The following is an 18,781-nucleotide window of genomic DNA, read 5'->3' on the forward strand; positions in this document are numbered from 1 at the left end:
ATTGACGTCAGCCAGCAGCAAGTTTTCATACAGAACTTTGTCAAGGCACGAACATTATGTGAGAGTTTGTGAGGGGGAGAGTTTGATTCTCGTGGCCTGGATCCGAGGAGCAAAAAAAAAAAAAAGATGCCAAAGGGGTCAAAGCCTGGAGGCGATGGTGAAATGAAACTGCACAGATTTATTCGGCGAAGGGCGAAAAAATAAATAAAGAAATAAAATCACTTGTAGGAAAAAGTTATGAGTGAGGAAGGTTTGAGCGTTTCACTTTCCAGTTTGGAGACAAATGTGATTTGGTTCGGGGAGCTGGTTATCATTTAAACGTGTCAGAGGTCAGACCGCGCGGAATCTCATGTTTTCAACTCTCAAAGCCATAATTCACATCCACAAATAAATCTTAAATGTATGAGTGAGGAGAACGAAGGCAGAGGCTGTAAGCTCTGACCTCCTCTTCGAGACAAGCTGCGGTTTCCCCTCCTCACTCGTGGCCTGATGTGACACATGTCAATTAATATTTAACCTTCAGGAGAGGCATCACATGCGCTGCTGGCGCCGTGTCAAACGCCTTTATCAGAGAAAACAAGACGCGAGCGCTCCTTATCCGCCCCAGTGCAAATGTTGCACACGCTGCAGAGGATAAACTCTGTGTTTTATCTTAACAAGTGTCTAATGCAATCTTTTTCAGGAATTCGGGGCTCACTGTGCAACAACCCCGTGACACAGGGGTCAGTGACGTCAGATTGGCCCCAGACAGAGCGCGCGAGTGCGAGGAGGATACACCGCGGGGGCGCGCACATGCGCACAGGCTCGGTCTCATCTTAACATGAGCGCGAGCGCGTCAATATACAGAGAGAGAGCAGAGCAGCGCTGTGGGTACACAGGAAGGTGCTCCACCAGCGAGAGATCCAGGCACCTTCACACACACACATACACACACACACACGCAGAGCTGAGGTTTTGCGGCGCAGTTTTGTGTGGCGGCCGGGACCCGATCTTTTAAAACCATGCTGGATTGACTGCAGAGAGGCAACTACAATCAATGGCTTGGCTTTGAAATCGTTCAAAATTTATTGGAAAGGAGTGTGAGATAGAGCGACAGTGAGAGAGGGAGAGGGAGAGCAGCGAGAGGGAGAGAGCGAGAGAGCGGCGAGAGGGGTGGAAATAGAGATCATTTTCAACGATGGAGCTTACAATGGAAAACATTGGAAATCTGCACGGCGTGTCTCACTCCCACCAGACGAGCGACTTAATGAACTCCCCGCACGCGCGCCAGTCGTCGGCGTCGCATCGGAACTTGGTGTCGCACGGACGGTCAGCCATGGTGTCCAGCATGGCCTCGATACTGGAGGGAGCAGGGGACTACCGCACGGACCACGCTTTGTCTGGGCCCCTGCATCCGGCCATGACCATGTCGTGCGACTCCGGGATGAGCCTGAGCAGCACCTACACCACGCTGACGCCGCTGCAGCACCTGCCCCCCATATCCACCGTCTCGGAGAAATTTCACCATCCACACCCACATGCTCACCATCATCCGGCGCACCAGCGACTCGCGGCCGGGAACGTCAGCGGCAGCTTCACCCTGATGAGGGACGACCGCAGCCTCGCCTCCATGGGCAACCTCTACGGCCACTACCCCAAAGACATGTCCGGCATGGGGCAGCCCCTGTCCCCGCTGTCCAACGGTCTGGGGTCTTTGCACAGCTCCCAGCAGACTCTCAGCGCCTACGGTCCCGGAGCTCACCTCTCCAACGACAAGATGATCTCCTCGGGGGGCTTCGAGTCCCACGCAGCCATGCTGTCCCGGGGCGAGGAGCACCTGGCCCGGGGTCTGGGGGGCCACGGGGCCGGGCTCATGGCATCCTTGAACGGCATACACCATCACAGCCATCCGCACTCTCAGGCAAACGGGTCCATGCTGTCAGACCGGGACAGGCAGACGGTGGTGGGAGGCGGGCAGGGAGGTGGGTCAGGGCAGGTGGAGGAGATAAACACCAAGGAGGTGGCACAGCGAATAACGGCAGAGCTCAAGCGCTACAGCATCCCCCAGGCCATCTTTGCTCAGAGGATCTTGTGCCGGTCCCAGGGAACTCTGTCTGACCTGCTGCGGAATCCTAAACCGTGGAGTAAACTCAAGTCTGGCCGGGAGACGTTCAGGAGGATGTGGAAGTGGCTCCAGGAGCCCGAGTTCCAGCGGATGTCGGCGCTCAGGCTTGCAGGTGAGTGAGGAGACAGCTCCCAACCTGAGTGATGTGGAGGGATCAATTAGAAGTCAATGTGGCGAGACTGTCAATAGCTGCTCAAACAGACATTACTAGAAGTTATTAGTCGATTGTATCGAGTAAAACTTCATCACGACAGTTGGGGTGTTAAATGTTGGGGGAAATCTATATTTTGATTGATGCTACAATCCATGATAGTATAAACAGACGCTGTGCAACGGTGGAGGTGTTATAAACAAAAGAGAGGAGGCAGCACTCAGCAGCAGCCTGCGCGGATGTGGCTGTTTTTTTTACGCACATATAGAGGTTTTACGCAAGGCTAGAGCATGGACACACACATCCCTCTCTCTCACTCTCTCTGCCTCTCTCCCCCACACTCTCGCTCCTCTCTCTCTCTCTCTCTCTCACACACACACAAACAAAACCAGAAACCAAACAAAGGAAATCAAAGCAGGATGCGAGCAGAATTGATTACATCTCACAGTTTTTTTTTTACTGTACAGGTAAAACAAACTCAAATGCTTTGTATCAAACTTGATGTAACACTCTGTTGCCCCCGCTGTCAAATCAGCGCGTTGTCGCCAAACAAGACTCGTCTGAGGCCTGGCCCAAAGAGTCGGGGGGTTGTGGGGTGTGGGGAGGGAGCATGACCTCCTATGGATCAATACTTCAGGTCCAGGCGTCCCCTTTCAGAGTAGCACACTGATAAATGATCGATTTGGATCAGGGAGACAGAGACACAGATGCGTCTTTCTCAGGCCTGCGTTGTCTCCCAAAGTTGGATTCAGGGGCCTGTTTTTCTCAGACATCTTTGTCGTGGTTTGTGATCACGTGAAAGGACAGTTCAGCGAGGAGGAGACACACTGTGACACCGGGTCTCCATTTTGTCGGTTCAGCCTCCGTTTTGATTTTTCTTTTTTTTTTTTTTATCTCAGTGAAACGCTGTGATTTGAGCTGTCCCTCCCCGCCCCCTTTAAACACTTACACCTGATTAACAGGAGGCAAATGAAACCGACGTGTGTGTGTGTGTGTGTGTGTGAGAGAGAGAGAGAGAGAGACGGACAGACAGACAGACAGAGACAGTGAGAGAGCGAGGTCCCCTCTCTCATCGATGTTTGCGTAAAGGCCGCTGTTTAGACGCGCCGCGCTCCCAAACGTCAATCAGCTGTTCTGTGTCGTATTTCAGCGAACAGTTCAATTAAGCAGATATAGTGGCATATTTTAGTTCCAGTCAATGCCCTATTGAAAAGCACTTAATGGCATGTAAATTGTTCCTTTGCGCATTTAGTGGGGTTCTGGTAAATAAAGATTTAAACACTCCACAATTGTCTCTTTAAGTGCCATTGCTGTTAAAGCTAATTGGGCTGTGGGGTTTTATATCTTCCACACCCGGCGTCAGGATAAAAAGCCCCCCCAATCCAATTGACATGTCGGAGTGCACACCTCCTGCATATCTTAAAGGTCGGACAGGCCCCAGAGCCGCACACCTAGGTGTAAATATGTGGAAATCAGGGCTTCGCTCTCATCTTAAAAAAATTTGCCCCAGTGGCTCAGTGGTTGATAGATTTTGGTGGTTTTCTATTTTTTCCTCCTTCAATCAGCAGATTTTCCAGCGCGTGTTGTGCGTTGTGCATTAACCTGCTGCCACAATGGAGCCTCGGAGAGAATCCCAGTCGAGGGAGGGAGAGAGGAAGGGGGGGAGATGACAAATGGGAGCGTATGTAAATGAACCGAGCAACATTTTACTTATTGCATTTAAAAATCACCATTATCCTCCTCGGAGCGCGCATGTGGGGCTGGCTGGCTGGCTGGCTGGCTGGGAGTGGGAGTTTGTGAGTGTGTTGGGTCGAGGGGGGGGGATGTGATGCTGAAAGTGAGGCCGGGCCATACTCGCTCGGCCACATCAATCAATAAATTCAAATTACTATTCCAAATTCATCACAGTCACACAAATCAATGCAGCTGCCCTGCTTAGCTAATGCGAAAATGCCAGTGTCTGCGCACACACATGACAATCCAACCCCTGGAACGAAAAACAGAGCAGAGATAGGCCCGTTTGGAGGGGAGGGGGCGACGTGTGCCCTTCACGCTTAATATCTCCTAATGCAACGAGGGCAAAGAGCCACAGGCGTCCCCACCTATTGTGTTGAGGCCGGCTTTAACCTTTGGATGCTTTTAAAACACACACACACACACACACACACACACACACACACACACACACACACACACACACACACACACAGTAATAAATACATTTTCTCAGCATCGCAACCCACTTCATGAAGAAATATTCGGCTTCATTTTGAACGTGCACATGTGAGAGGGGAGGACGCGCGCAGAGAGGTGAGGTTTTGGGGAGGCGGTTAAAGATCGCGTTAACGATGAAAACAATTCGTCTTTGCATCTGTGTTGAATTCCACACTCCATCTCAATGTATTTGGTCGGGTCAATACCGCCCTGATCGATAAGGATAGCCAGTGCATCTATCAATTATCCCGCCTCAGCACTCTCTCCCATTGGTCTCTCCCCTGGAGCAGAGGAGGAGGAGGAGGAGGAGGAGGGAGGGAGGCTGGAGCCGGAACAAGAGGGGAAATAGGACAGCTGTTATTTAAAGAAAAAAACAAAAGAGCTTCTTTTTTTTAAAAAAAAACAAAAAAAACTATCTTTGCTGTAATCATGTTCTGCGTGTTGTCACTCGTGTGTCCTTTGAGGCTTCGGGGTTAGAATAAAACATTTTTTTTGTAAACACAAAAAATTCACAAATCATCCCCTTGAATTGTGTTTAAAGTGCTGGGATATGCTTCATTCTTCTGTGTGATAGTGATTGGGTGCCATGGCATCCGTCTTTCCCCAAAAAGAAGAAGAGAAAAAGCGCAGTTGGTTTATTACCATTTGAATGGCCGGAGACACGTGCCAGGGTGTTCAGGTCAGGACCCGCAGGACACGCAGGGGAAACATTGTAGAGAATGAGGGGTGAGAGGCCTCTATTCATGTTTCAATGGACTACACGCCGTTTACACAGGCCTAATCCTGGAGCAATACTCCTCCCCATCCACCATCCACCATCCCCCTCCTCCTGCCGCCACACTGCGCCCTTTCCCCTCCTGCTCCTCTGAAAAACACACTTTTAAACACCTTTCATTCTATTTGGCTGCATCAGACTCCTTAAAAGGTGAATATTCTAGAACGAAGCAGATTTATGTTCATATGAAAGGTTTACAACCTGCTTTTATTCTGAAGGAGCAACGGCGCTGTCCAGGGTGCTGAAACACACGTCCTCCTCCTCCTCCTCCTCGTCCTCATCCTCGCTGACCTGCAGCACCCTCCTCTCCTGTTTCGAGGACAGTTCAAGGTGGCGAACAGGAGTTTTCCCCAACACATGGTTAATAGCATTCGTGTAGGCCCTAAACACCATTATTTCATCCAACAGCTTCCTCCCATCGATCAATATTACAATCCACAATCGCGTCAATCACACCACCCTGCTGCACCCTACTTTCCAGTCCAGCACGAACGAGCCGGGGGTTTTCCATTTAAATCATTTTACTGCTTCTTCTCGCCGAATCCAAACTGGAGCTGTTTGTTCATTTATTCATTTATTTATTTTGGTGATGAGAGCAACACGAATAGTCCAGAGTCTTCTTCCTGTTTTTGTTGGGGGGTCAGTTAATCCAGGCTAATGCGTTTAATTGGACGGGGGGCATTAAAGATGTGATTGAATCTTAAAACAGGATTTTTTTTTTCCCCTCTTCATGAAGAGATGGCTTGATGTTAGCCTGCGAAATGATCGATTGCCACTTTAATAATTGATGTGTGAGGGGAAGATAGGGGGGTAAACAGTGCAGCTGCGGTTTTCAGAGCCCTCGTTGTTCGTTAAGCACAGCAACGTGTGCTGTAAGTACCGAGACACGCATGTACAAGCATCGCCTTTGAAAATCCTCTGGTGGTGCTGGTGGTGGTGGGAGAGAGAGCAACAGTCATTTTCTTGAGGTTTCACCTCCAGGCTATTTGGTTGGGTTTTTTTTTTTCTTTTTTAAATCCTGGGTTCATGCGCAGCTCATTCCGCGTGAAATGACATCTCACGGCCTTCGCATCATTATCTGGAGGAGGAGGAGGAAGAGGTGCTGGTGGTGGTGGCTGTGTGTGTGTGTGTGTGTGTGTGTGTGCGCGCGCGCGCGCGTCAGTGAACCCGAGTCTGCACATATGTAGAAATATGAAATGACATGAGGCTTCCTGTCTGATTCTCCCGCATCACACAGGACAACACCAGAGTAAAGCCTCGCATGTGTGTAACCCCCCCGCTCCTTCTCCTCCCGTGTGTATGTGTGTGTGTGTGTGTGTGTGTGTGTGTGTGTGTATGTGATCGGGATGTAGAGTGCGTCTGCGCCACATTGTTAAGGCCGATCTGGCGAGCCCTGAATCTGTATCGATTTCCATTCCCCGGCCTCTGCTTTCCATCTCTGGAGCTGCGCCATGCAGCCATGCAACCCACCCCCCCCCCCCACAACACACACACACGCACACACACCACCCACCACCAACCACCCCACCTGACCCCCCCACCCTCATCTCCGCCATGCAACACCATTTCTCCCATTAACGTCTCACCCTTCAAAACGCACGAGCGGAGCGACTAATAAACCCGCGCGCTCTGCCCCTCGCGCCGGTCGGAGTCGCTGACACGTCGGCGGCTGCGCGCTGCCTCCCTCCCCTGCGCTCGAGACGGATTTAGCAGCGTGAGACGACTTTAAGTTCACAGACGGTTAACCTCTTCTTCTTCTTTTTTTCCCCCCCTCTCGCTCATTATACATCCCACCCACACTCTTCCGGTCTCTTCCGCACACCGCTCTCACCAAGTCGACCTTATTATTCAAAAATAATGTAATTTTAATAGAAATCAGATTAGCGACAGAAGCGAAACCTGCTGCACAGTCTCTCCAACACACACACACACACACACACACACACACACACACACACACACACACACACACACACACACACACACACACACACACACACCTCGATCCAATTCACACGGGGGGCGTGCTTAGCAATTATAAATGCAGTAGAGGTCTGGGCTCTGTACAGTCTCGGATACCGTCTCTTCTATTTTAGATGATCAATTCCTACGCTACTCCGTCGCCCCCTCGCCAAACCGGATCGATAGGAGAGAATGACCTTTAAATCAAATTGCTGGCAGAGTCGACTGAATGCACGCGGCTTGCATCAAAGGGTTACTGGTACATTGTGTGAGCGTGTGCGTGCGTGTGTGTGTCCCTCCCTCACAAAAAAGGATTTAAAATAATCCCAATTAAATTTCATCATTCCTCTTCTCGCAACCAGAGGGAGAGAAAACAAAAATACAAAACAGGGAATTCTTTGTGTTTTTCTTGAAATGTGTCGTCGTGTTGAACAAACAAATCATCCCCGTGGTGACTTTTGACCTCGACACAATCTGCAGCGGTTTGCATAAGATGGGGGAGACAACTGGCGGCTCCAAAGAGCAGAGCTGTTGTGCAATTAGAAAAAAAAAAGTGTTGACCTGGGTGGATGCAGCCCGCTGTTATGTAACGAGGGGATGCTCCCGAAAAACAGATCTGGGTCTGCACCACAGTCTGTTCTGCTTCACCTGCTACAGCTACAGCTGAGCCAGTGGAGTCTGGTGATCTCGCCCTCTCACATTCTGATTTCAATAAAAGTTGCCTGAGATGTCAACACTCACTGGTAAACAAGTAACGGATTACTTTTTTTCTTTTTTTTTTTGTGGGGGTTGCTGGTGCTGGTTATAAATCTGCATCCAGCGGCGCTGGGGCAGCAGCGAGGCGGCATCTTATCTGAAGCCCTGACAGGCCATCGGTTATTAAAGGGCCGATAATGGCTTGTTTAATGCGCAGCCTAAGAATACAAGGCAAGGACATTGTCCACGCAATTAAAGAGAAAGAGGAGGCTACCACTTCAAACTGAGCACTGCAGCAGCGAGGAGTCATTTAATCTCTGCGAAATCTCTGAAATCAAGAGGGATGACTTCAGATTATCACGCTTGTTTCTCACGATTTAATTTGAGACGAAACACGAGTCATTACCCTGGAGACACACTTTCCTCTTTAATTCACGAGTTTGTGTAGAATTTGTTTCAGCCATTAAAGGAAAAAAAACGAGAGATGATTTTAATAGCCAGTACGCGATTACATGTGTGTTAAAATACTAATTTATGCAAGTTCGGAGCTGCGATCAATTCTGAGTCATGTAAAAAAAAAAAAATCAAAAAAAAAAAATCAAAGAGCAGGTGAAGAGCTCGATGGGCCCTTTTTGAAATGAGAGACTACAGATGGTTTGTACGGAACCTCTGTAAGTCTCTCTGTACAGGGTCGATCACAACAAAACCGCAAACACACACACACAAGCACGCACAGACACACACGCGCGCACACACAGCTTATCGTGCCCACAGATGCAACCCGAAACTCCGGTTGGGCAACCCCACACAGATCAACAAAGGAACAAAACGACTGTGAAATCAATTGATGAATGAATCGATGAGAGCGCGCGCACAGCCCTTCATATCACATGTTATCAAATATAACGAACAGCCCGCCGATTATTCTGCAATTAATAATTTGCGTTTTAATTTGTTGCTTTACTGAGCCGGTGTGAAAAACAACTTTAAAAAAAAACAAAACAAAAAAACGCTGACTGCTGTTTTGTGCAGCCAGTTATTCAGGATTTCTGCATGTCGTGGAAAAACACCACTGCAAGACGTGTGTGTGTGTGTGTGTGTGTGTGTGTGTGTGTGTGTGTGTGTGTGTGTGTTTAACATTTATCGTAGTTTATGTAGTCTTAATAATGTGATTTACACCATCAAATTTAAAAATTGTCATTATTTACACTCTTTTTTTTGTTATTTTTATCATTTCTTTTATATTACTATTTCTTTATAAGTAGAGATCATATACGTGTTTTGTATTATTATTATTATTATTATTATTATTATTATTATTATTATTATTATTATTATTATTATTATTGTTATTATCATTATTGTTGTTGTTGTTGTTGTTTGTGGTCAGAATTATTACACGCAGAATTAATTATTAAAAATATCTGGGAGAGTCTTGAATCATAAATAAATAAATACATAAATAAATAAATGATTTATATACTTTTTCAGACCATTTTGATTTGCAAAAGACAATAAACGCAGCTCCTTCAAAATAATAAACCTTAATAATATTAACAATAATTTAGAAAAAGCTCAAAAGTAAAAGAGACAAACGTGCTGCAGAATAATAACCACGCTTTATTTATTTATTACCATGTAATCTAATATTCTTTGTTCAGCATTGCGGGGAGAAATAAACCATACAAATGCAATTACACGTCAGCGCAATAAGAAATATTTCTGTTGGCTCTCTGCTCGCATGATTGAGTGAAGAACTCGTATTGAACTGAATCTGGGGGGAAAAAAATCCTGCATATTGAAAAGCTGTCTGACTGTCTGTCTGTCTGTCAACAGTGGCCCGTCATCTGACTACAGATCAGCTCGTTCTCCTGCGACACATGAGAAATTAGCAGAGGGGAATGACAACTGACGTTTAGAGCCCGTTTAGATTAAAAATGAATAAATAAATAAAAATCCCTCGATGCAACTTTCACTTTCACTAATGGTGTAAAATTCAGAAGAAGGTGAACATCTGACCAGAATGATTTCTGGATATCTACAGGTTTGATCATATAAATAAATAAATAAATAAATAAATAAATAAATAAATAAATAAATAAATAACTTCAGCTACTTAAAATGTCTCACTTTCGTCAGTTTCAGTTTCTGTGAATCTGGCAGCTTTTAAATAATGTGTAAACTCTGTAAAAAGAGCTTAAAGTCGTGGCAAACGTTTCCCGCATGAAACAACACACATGAGGAGAAATATTCCTCTAAATCTTAAATGATCCTAATAAATTGATCATGAGGTGGATTAAATTTTAAAGCAGCTATAAATAGGTTTTTTGGGCTTTTATTCACTATTCTATGTATTTATTCTAAGATTTCGTACAAACACACACGTTTCTCATAATAATCCCTCTCCTGATGAACTGATAAATGATGCACAGCGGGCCAACCACACCTGTTGTCTGCGGGCGAACGAAACCGCACACGCCACCAAATAAAGCGTCACGATCATTACCGCTATATCACGCATAACTGGTCAAAGCAATTATGAATGGAATCAATGATAATCGCAGATAAGAGTATCACTCCAACAATGGGGCCACTCGCACAAATAAGTGGCACATGCAGACCAAGGCTGCTATTAAACCGGCACAGGAAAAAAAAATAAAATAAATAATAATAATAATAATAACGCACGTTGAAAATTCAGTCTTCTCTCAATGGCTCAGTGCATTTAATTATCTAAAACCTCATAAGGAGCGTGATCATCACAGGCACCAGCCTTTACTGATTATTGATTTTCTTTTTTAGCACTATGCAATTTCTTAGCTTTACCACCGGGCTGCTAATAACACGTTGGTGTGAAAACAGAGCTGATTAAAAATCATATTTTCTCAGGTGCGTCTCAAACTTTGACGGAGCGCGTCACATAGGGCTGTTTTGTTGCAAATTAATTTAAAAGAGGAGGAGTGTTGCAGGCAGACAGGGAACACAGGCGGGAGGGGGGACGGGGGGGACTTAAGTGAGGTTGGATGTGGGCGAAGGTGTAGCTGAGTTCAGGTTGAGTGTTATTGAAGTGCTGCAGAAGAAAATGCCTCGCAGCTGAGTCGCGGCACAAGGCAAACAAACAAATCGTGTCGCTTTATCAGTATATTAACACCAATTCTCGCTCATTACATTAAGGGGTATCGAGCTGGAAGTGTTTGGGCCTGGCGAGAGAAAGAAAGAAGGAAAGAGGGAGGGGGAGCTTGGCATTGCCCTGCAGCCAGACTGAAATAAATGCCACAGTATGGAGACAGAGGAGAGGCCGTATGGATATTCACGCTGCCATCAATCTTCAGGGCAACAGCCCGTGAGAAACAGCATCCACGTTATTTAATAAACACACCCGAAGCTTACACGTCAAACCGGCCGATCATGCAAACCAGGAGAGGAGTGAAGCTGCTGTCCTCGCTCATCGTGTGTTTGCATGCAGCTTCACTCAGTCTGCAGTGTGTGTGTGTGTGTGTGTGTGTGTGTGTGTGTGTGTGTATAAACGCGCCGAACCGTAACCGGTAAACATGTTTATTGGTAAATTAATTAAATCAGCAGACGCTGACCCCCGTCTGCTTTTACCAACAGGGCTCCAGGAGAGCATTTCAAAGCAGTGTTTGGAATAATTCCACATGCAGATGCGCGATCGCGGTTTTCACGGAGCACTACAGGCGCAATATTAGGCCGTTTGACTTTCTCATTATGAGCAGGAAGGGCAGCGGTGATCAATAAGTGATTAATGCTCAAGATGGACTCACATCTGCAGGGACAGAGAGGAGGCCCGAGACAGCTGCGCACAGGTGATCACCACTCACTCCTTCATTTTCATTTCTATTTTTTCTCTACTCTCTCTTTATTTTATTTATTTCTTGAAAAAGTAAACCAGGATCATCCCGCTTCATTCCTGGTGTGTTTTCGCGTCTCCATCCCCCGTCATGAATCTCCTCCTCCACCACCACCCCTCCCCTCCCCTCCGAGGCATAATTAATTGGACGAACTGAATTTCACACACGAATTATTCACGAATCTATCGATCGATATTGAACACCCAGGGCCTTTCTCTTAACCTCGCTTGGTTTGTCGTGAAGCGAGGAATATTAATGTCATCAGTGGGAGAGAAATAGGCCCGAGTTTGGGCCGTTTTCACCCGAGCGGAGAGGATAAAGTTGGAGAAATCACTCATTAAAGAATTGAATGGTTTTAACAGAAAAAAAAGAAGGAAAAAATGTAGGAAGGTTAACTCGCGGCGTGTTCGTGTGATGTTCGAGTAAATAAAAATGCAGAACAGGACCCAGGATGGACATTTGTTAATCGGTCTTTGTGTGTTTTGTGAGGAGCCTGAGGGATCCATTCAAACTACAGTCCGCTCCTGTTCACAGCCTCATACACATCTGTGCAGCAGGAGGAGGAAGAGGAGGAAGAGGAGGGCGCACACCTCAGAAAAACACCAAACCAGGATCTCTGCTCTTGTCCGGCTCGCTCTTTGTGCATGAGTTTATGCGCGTCTCTCTGCTCGGTGCCTACTGTAGCTCTAAAAGCTGCAATGATCGATTTTTTTTTCTTTTCTACGCTGAGCTTGGTTCAGTAATCAGGGCCCCCTTCCTCACCGATCGATCGATATTGATTACTAAATCCAGCGCCTGTAGCAAAGGCAGCGCACTATGGCGCCCCTGTGCAGCCGGGGCCACGGCGAGAGCGACACCTGCCGACCGAAACGGCACAAAGCAAGCGGGTCGATGAGGTGGCAGGACGTGACTGGGCCCCCGGTGGAGACAGAAGCTGGCACTGTCTGAGGCACAAACACTGGCTCACTTTTCATGTGCTTCTTGAACAAAACCGTCTTAATCTTGAAGGTTTACATAGTCGAAAGTCCTCACAATTGTAATTAAAAACACTGACCAGCTCATTGGTTTGTCTGGGCTCCTCAGAAACGCAAATCCATGCATAGATTTCAGAAGAATCCTCTTTTTGTGGCCAGATTGACTCATGTTGATTTCTACTGCCTGAAAAACACACACAATGACAGCGTCAAGTAAAATGTTGTTCACTTGCATGTAAGCCAAAACGTTGCTGCTTATCAAGCTCATTTATCATTAAAAGAGAGAAAAACATGTATTTATCTGACACTTACAATTTAAAGGTGTTTGGCCAGTGTGTGTGTGAGTGTCATAACATATACACACACATGTGGACAAATAAGGGACAGCAAAGGTCACACACTGGACTGAAGCTATTCAGACGTCCTCAAAGCTGCATACATTTAAATATAAACTAAAAAATCTATATTGATAATGATATTAACTGTAAAAGCTCCAGCAACAAAAAGTAAGTCGGTGCGATATAAAAGATGCCATTGCAATCATATCAGTTATAGGAGTACAAACGTGTCTGAAAAGTCATATGTAAAATCTTAACATCTGTTAAATATGCAGCATTTTCACCTTTTATAATGATCAGAGAGAATTCACGCGGCTGCTCTCGAGCCTCCCAGAGACTGTGTGGTGTTTCCCACAGATGTTCAGGGAGGTGGAGGTCGTCTGGTGACTGTGGACGGTGAAGCACGCGCTGCTCCTCCTCGGTCTCCAAACGGGCCGACGCTGCTGTTTAAGGCTCGTCGTCCTGCTGGGAGACAAATCCTCTCCCACACAGGCTAAAGCCGGACGGGACGCCACGTTTCTGCATGAGCAGACGTGGCAGCTTCTCTTCAGGTCAGTGGGGAGCTGATGCAGTGCAAAGTCCTCCCAGCAACAAAAAAAACATGGTAGAGGCAGAGCGTCCTCACATGTGAGTGTTTGAGGCTTGTGTATGTAGCCGTACAGTTAAAAACTGCGATTTGTAAACAAGAATTTGTGAAAAGCTTGGATTTATTTGGTAAATAATTGTCAAACTTGCTTTGTTGTTGAAGAAATAGTTTAGAAATCTGTCAGCTGCACATCCTCAACCGTCTTATCAGTTTTAGTGACTAAAGTGTGTGTATTTTGCTCTGCTGGTTTTATTTAGTGGCTTCAGATGTTCGGTTTGCGTAAAGATGTGGGCTCAATATATTTTTTGCCAGTTATAGGTACTGAGGTGACCAAACCAACTAGAGTGTGTATCAAATTTGCTTCTGTAGACCGTAAACTTTCAGTTTGGTGACCCTGAGGAGAGGAATTTGACTTCGGAAGGTGCTAACAAGCATTAATGAACAACACTCAATGACTGCCTTTTTTATCAAATATATGACTATAATTTGGTCAGTGGCTAGGTTAAAGGTAGAGACATCACAAAAACAGTGAACACCCATGAGTGTTCGTGGTTTGGTGTCAACTAGTTGAGAAAATGCCCCCCCCCCCAAAAAAAAAATATGTGTGGAAGAAGGGAAATAACTCATTTTTACACAAGCTTTTCTCAAAAGCTTAATATTCAGAACACGTTTCAGCTCTCCTATGCCTTAATAAGAAGTATAAACTGACTAAACTGCATTTTTTAATAAAAAAAAATAACAACAACAACATATCTCGATAGTGGACTCAGACCAGAATGCCTTTTTGAAGATGTTGTTGTCATGTTGATGAATCTATTTTCTAATAAATCTATTGTGTGAGTCGGCCTGCCAGCGCTTGTCCCCGAAAGACGCTGGATAACATCTTGTTGGCATGTGGTTGTAGGTCAGTGTCACTCGAAGGCAGCTTGTGATGTCATTAAATTGAGACAAAAAGACACCAAGAAATTATAATTTTAGTGAAAGCAGGCCTCATTAATGTGAAGGATTTCACTCACTACAGCTTAATGTTCGGTCCTGCTCGTCCTGTAGAGACTTTAACTCACTGTGACAATGTGAAATATATCAGCTTAAACACACCGTATGTAATTTCTGCCGCTGAAGTCTGTCATTCAAAACAGAGGAAATAAAATAGTGTGATGATGTCATGAAGCAAATGTTTGTTGTTTTCACTGTTAAGTAACCACCATCGCTGATTAAAAAATCAGCATGTTAGAAATGTCACGGAGGACGTAAATTATTGAAGTTTTATTCACGCTATGTTTAGTCACGTTCACTGATTTCCTTCCTCCCTCATTGACGAATAATCTGATGTTGAAACGCACGGTTACCTTGAGTCAAATTACAAATTTCTCTGTGTTTTAACATTGTTGGAAACATTTGGGATGATTTTAGCATAAAACTATTTAGTATAAAAATAAATAACAAGGGTTGTTAACACTTCATGATGACCACCATAAATAAATGGTCCCTTTATAGTTAATTAATAATTACTTAGTGTCAAGTTGCACCTGATGTTTATGGTATTTTGTAAATGGTTAATAAAAACTGTGTTCATCTAAACATTACCTGGATGGCCATTATCAAGCTGCAAATTATTTCTATAAACCTTCACAATTGGTTAAGAAGTGGTTTATGAAACAATTTATTGGTTGTTTATGCTCAAATAAGTCTTAACAGAAAGTTGAATTAACTGTAAATTTACCATTTATCAATGATGTTTATCATAAAGTGTTCCAGAAACATCTAGTCTTCTCGAGGCATACTAATGCAGAAATGTTAGATATCATACCTTTAAAGTCCGAACAATAAAATGGAAAATCTCCCTCCTCTTCCTCATCGTCATGACAACCCTTAATCCAACAATAAATCACAGCATCACGTATGATAACATACACACTGTACCGTACAAGCACGCATTTAGACAAATTTGTATATGGCACATTAGCATGTGTGTGCTTGTGTGATGTACTGTACGAAGCCGTAGTGTTGATGTGAAATATGAATATGATGGATGGGCCTGTGTGCAGGTTAGACATCTGTAGTAAACAGATTGGACTGCAATGGCTGATCAATGGGCTCTGTTCCACTGTAATTAGACACACAGCGCCACTGCTTGGCTCCAGCCACTTCAGCATAATCACAACCTTCCCCCCCTAAACACACACATCCGCACACTCATGCTCGCACACACACACACACACACACACACACAGTAGCACATAAAAAAGTCTGTCCTTAAATGCATGAAGACACACACTCACACAAAAACACACATACACAGCGTGGGAGTGAGACATTATTGAAGGCGAGTATGAGAGTATCAAACAATACGGACGGCAGCAGGTGGAGACCCCACAGGGATGGCATCTCTCTCTCTCTCCAATTTGCTCTCGTTTTATTGAGACAGTAGGGAAGCTGAGAGCGACACAGGCAGGATTTCGATCCTCGGCCAGCAGGGGAACATGTGGCTGCAGAGGTGGTGCCTTAACCTTCCACACACACACACATGCACACACACACACACATGTGCGCACACACGCGCACACACACACACACACACACACACTCCTTCTTCATCATCTCTGGGTGCCGTTTCTGCCTCTTTTGAACGCTGTGCCTCCACCTGTCTGCTGCTTTCCACCCGTCTCCTACAAATACTTTGAGTTACAACACACTTACCCACAATACAACATTCTATTAACTATTAATTTCTGTGTTCGCCAGTCTACAACACCCCCTCGGACCCCCTCCCCAACGTAAAAAAAGAGTGCACTTGGTGTGTTTTCTTTTGAAAATTGCTCTGCGTATGGGAAGGGGCTTGTAGCAGCCGGTGCATGCAACTCTCGAGTGTTTGTGTTTGGGGAAGGGAGGGAGGGGGGCAGTGGGTTATAAATACCCTCTCAGAGCTCAATAGAGTGGGCTCCAGTGGGCTATGTTTGAAGTAGCAGACTGTAGACCTGCTGGGGGGGGATTCTGACCTCAGTCCCTACAGAGAACCCCCCAATTCCTACAGCAAAGTCGGTCAATATCTCTCTTTCTCCTCACTCACCGCCCCTCCCTCCTCTTCTCAGCTCCTCTCTCTGGTTCTTTTATTATATATATATATATATATATATATATATATATATATATATATATATATATATATATATATATATATATATAAATATATATATATAAATATATAAATATATATATATATATATAGATAGATAGATAGATAGATAGATAGATAGATAGATAGATAGATAGATAGATAGATAGATAGATAGATAGATAGATAGATAGATAGATAGATAAATAAACATATGCACACACTTTGTATTCCTCCTCCACCTTTTCTGTTCCTTTCTCTCCAACCCTTTCTTTCCCTGCCTCTCCTCTATCTCTCATTTCCACACACACACTCACACAAAATGCTTACTTTTGTGCAACAGTCACTCAGTCCCCCATTGCGACTCAAACTGCATTAATATTGAATCAAACAGCAGTGTCTCCAGCTAGCAGCCAACAGCCAGTCCCACTCCCCCCTCATCCCCCCTCTCCTCACCCCATCTTTCTCTCACCGCAGGCTGGCTCCCTGTCTGCACTCTGCAGGATGGAAGGAATATTCCCACTGGGCAGGAGGCATGGATTAGCTTTAAATCAACTTTAATATGGCAATAGAGATGGAGCTGTAGAATCTCTGCTGGTGTATAAACTAGTTTTTATGTGTTTAAGTATTGGCTAATGATACATTTAGTTAACTTCCCTCCACTCCTCTGTCTTTGTAATTTAATCAGGACAACACATCACTTTTGTATATTTACCTTGTTTTGTGTTCTCTTTTCCCCTCTTTGCCTCCCACTCTCATCCCAATCCCTCCCACCGCTGCCATCCACACCAAGCCTGCAAGCGCAAAGAACAGGAGCAACACAAGGACCGCAACACGGCGCCCAAGAAACAGCGCCTGGTCTTCACTGACCTGCAGCGCCGCACGCTCATCGCCATCTTCAAGGAAAACAAGCGTCCATCCAAGGAAATGCAGATCACCATCTCCCAGCAGCTTGGCCTGGAGCTCAGCACCGTCAGCAACTTCTTCATGAATGCGCGCCGCCGCTGCGTGGACCGCTGGCACGATGACCACGGTGCCAGCCCCGGGCAGCCGGGCACATCGGCCACCACCTTCTCCAAGGCCTGAGAGGAGGTGAGGACCTTCAGAGGGCCCAGAGACCAGGTTGGAACAACAGGCGACATGGGAAATTGGCTGTGAGACCTGTCTTTAACAACCCAGCCTGGCCTCGAACCATCTGAATGTGTCCTCTGCCTGAAAAAAAAAAATCCTTTGTGCCATGCAATCATCTTTTTTGTCAGTCAGAATTTCAAGCGCTCACCTGAAACAAGCATAATCTAAAGGTGAATTGTGAAGTCAGGTCCACTCTGCATTACTCACATAAGGACAATCATTGATTCTGTCTTTTTTGAAAGAAAATCATTTTTATGGCATCTGACAAAGTAAAGAGACACCAAAGATTTGATGTTTTTTGTTGGACGGTACCAGACATATACGCCGGCCTCCTTCCACCACCCAAGTAGCCACAGATTCTGCTTTTTCTCCCAACTCACCTCCTTTGTGTCTGCCTCTTACGAGTCTCTCTCTCTCTCTCTCTCATCCCCTCTACGCCGGCACACGGAAGGGCGAAAAAGAACGGCAATAAATCTGACAACAGAACAGCACATAGTCTTATTATCCGAGCCCCGTCCTGCACACACAAGGCCGTCATAAAGAAAACAACGCAGCCTATGAAAAAAACAACAAGGCTTTCCAATTCTCCGCCTCTACCTCCCCCTCCTCCCGTAGTCTCCTTCATTCCTCGGCCAAAGGTATTCCCTGATGGCCAGCCATTTCAGAGAGCAGCTCAGCCTGATCATACGGCAAACTAATGAATTGAAAAATGAATCGATGCAGACGGAGAGAGAGAGCGGGGCCTTGACCTCCTCCTGAAGGTGAAACTCAAGATGCTCGGCAGTAGATACTCAGGTCTTCCAGGCCCAGGTCTATATTTTTTTGCACAGATGTTGGAGGCCTGTAGGGAGACATGTCATTGTTAC

At 45.5% G+C, this 18,781-nt stretch overlaps 1 protein-coding gene across 1 annotated transcript; it reads left to right on the plus strand.

The window, feature by feature from the left end:
• Positions 1-908: 908 nt before the first annotated feature.
• On the plus strand, positions 909-17,989 carry onecut3a (one cut homeobox 3a). The gene is made up of 2 exons (XM_037114966.1): positions 909-2,216; positions 17,578-17,989. The coding sequence occupies exons 1-2, from the start codon at positions 1,178-1,180 to the stop codon at positions 17,868-17,870; spliced, it is 1,332 nt and encodes a 443-aa protein (XP_036970861.1). The 5' UTR covers positions 909-1,177; the 3' UTR covers positions 17,871-17,989.
• Positions 17,990-18,781: the final 792 nt, after the last annotated feature.

This window comes from Acanthopagrus latus, chromosome 11 (assembly GCF_904848185.1).
Source record: "Acanthopagrus latus isolate v.2019 chromosome 11, fAcaLat1.1, whole genome shotgun sequence".
Taxonomy (NCBI): Eukaryota; Metazoa; Chordata; class Actinopteri; order Spariformes; family Sparidae; genus Acanthopagrus; species Acanthopagrus latus.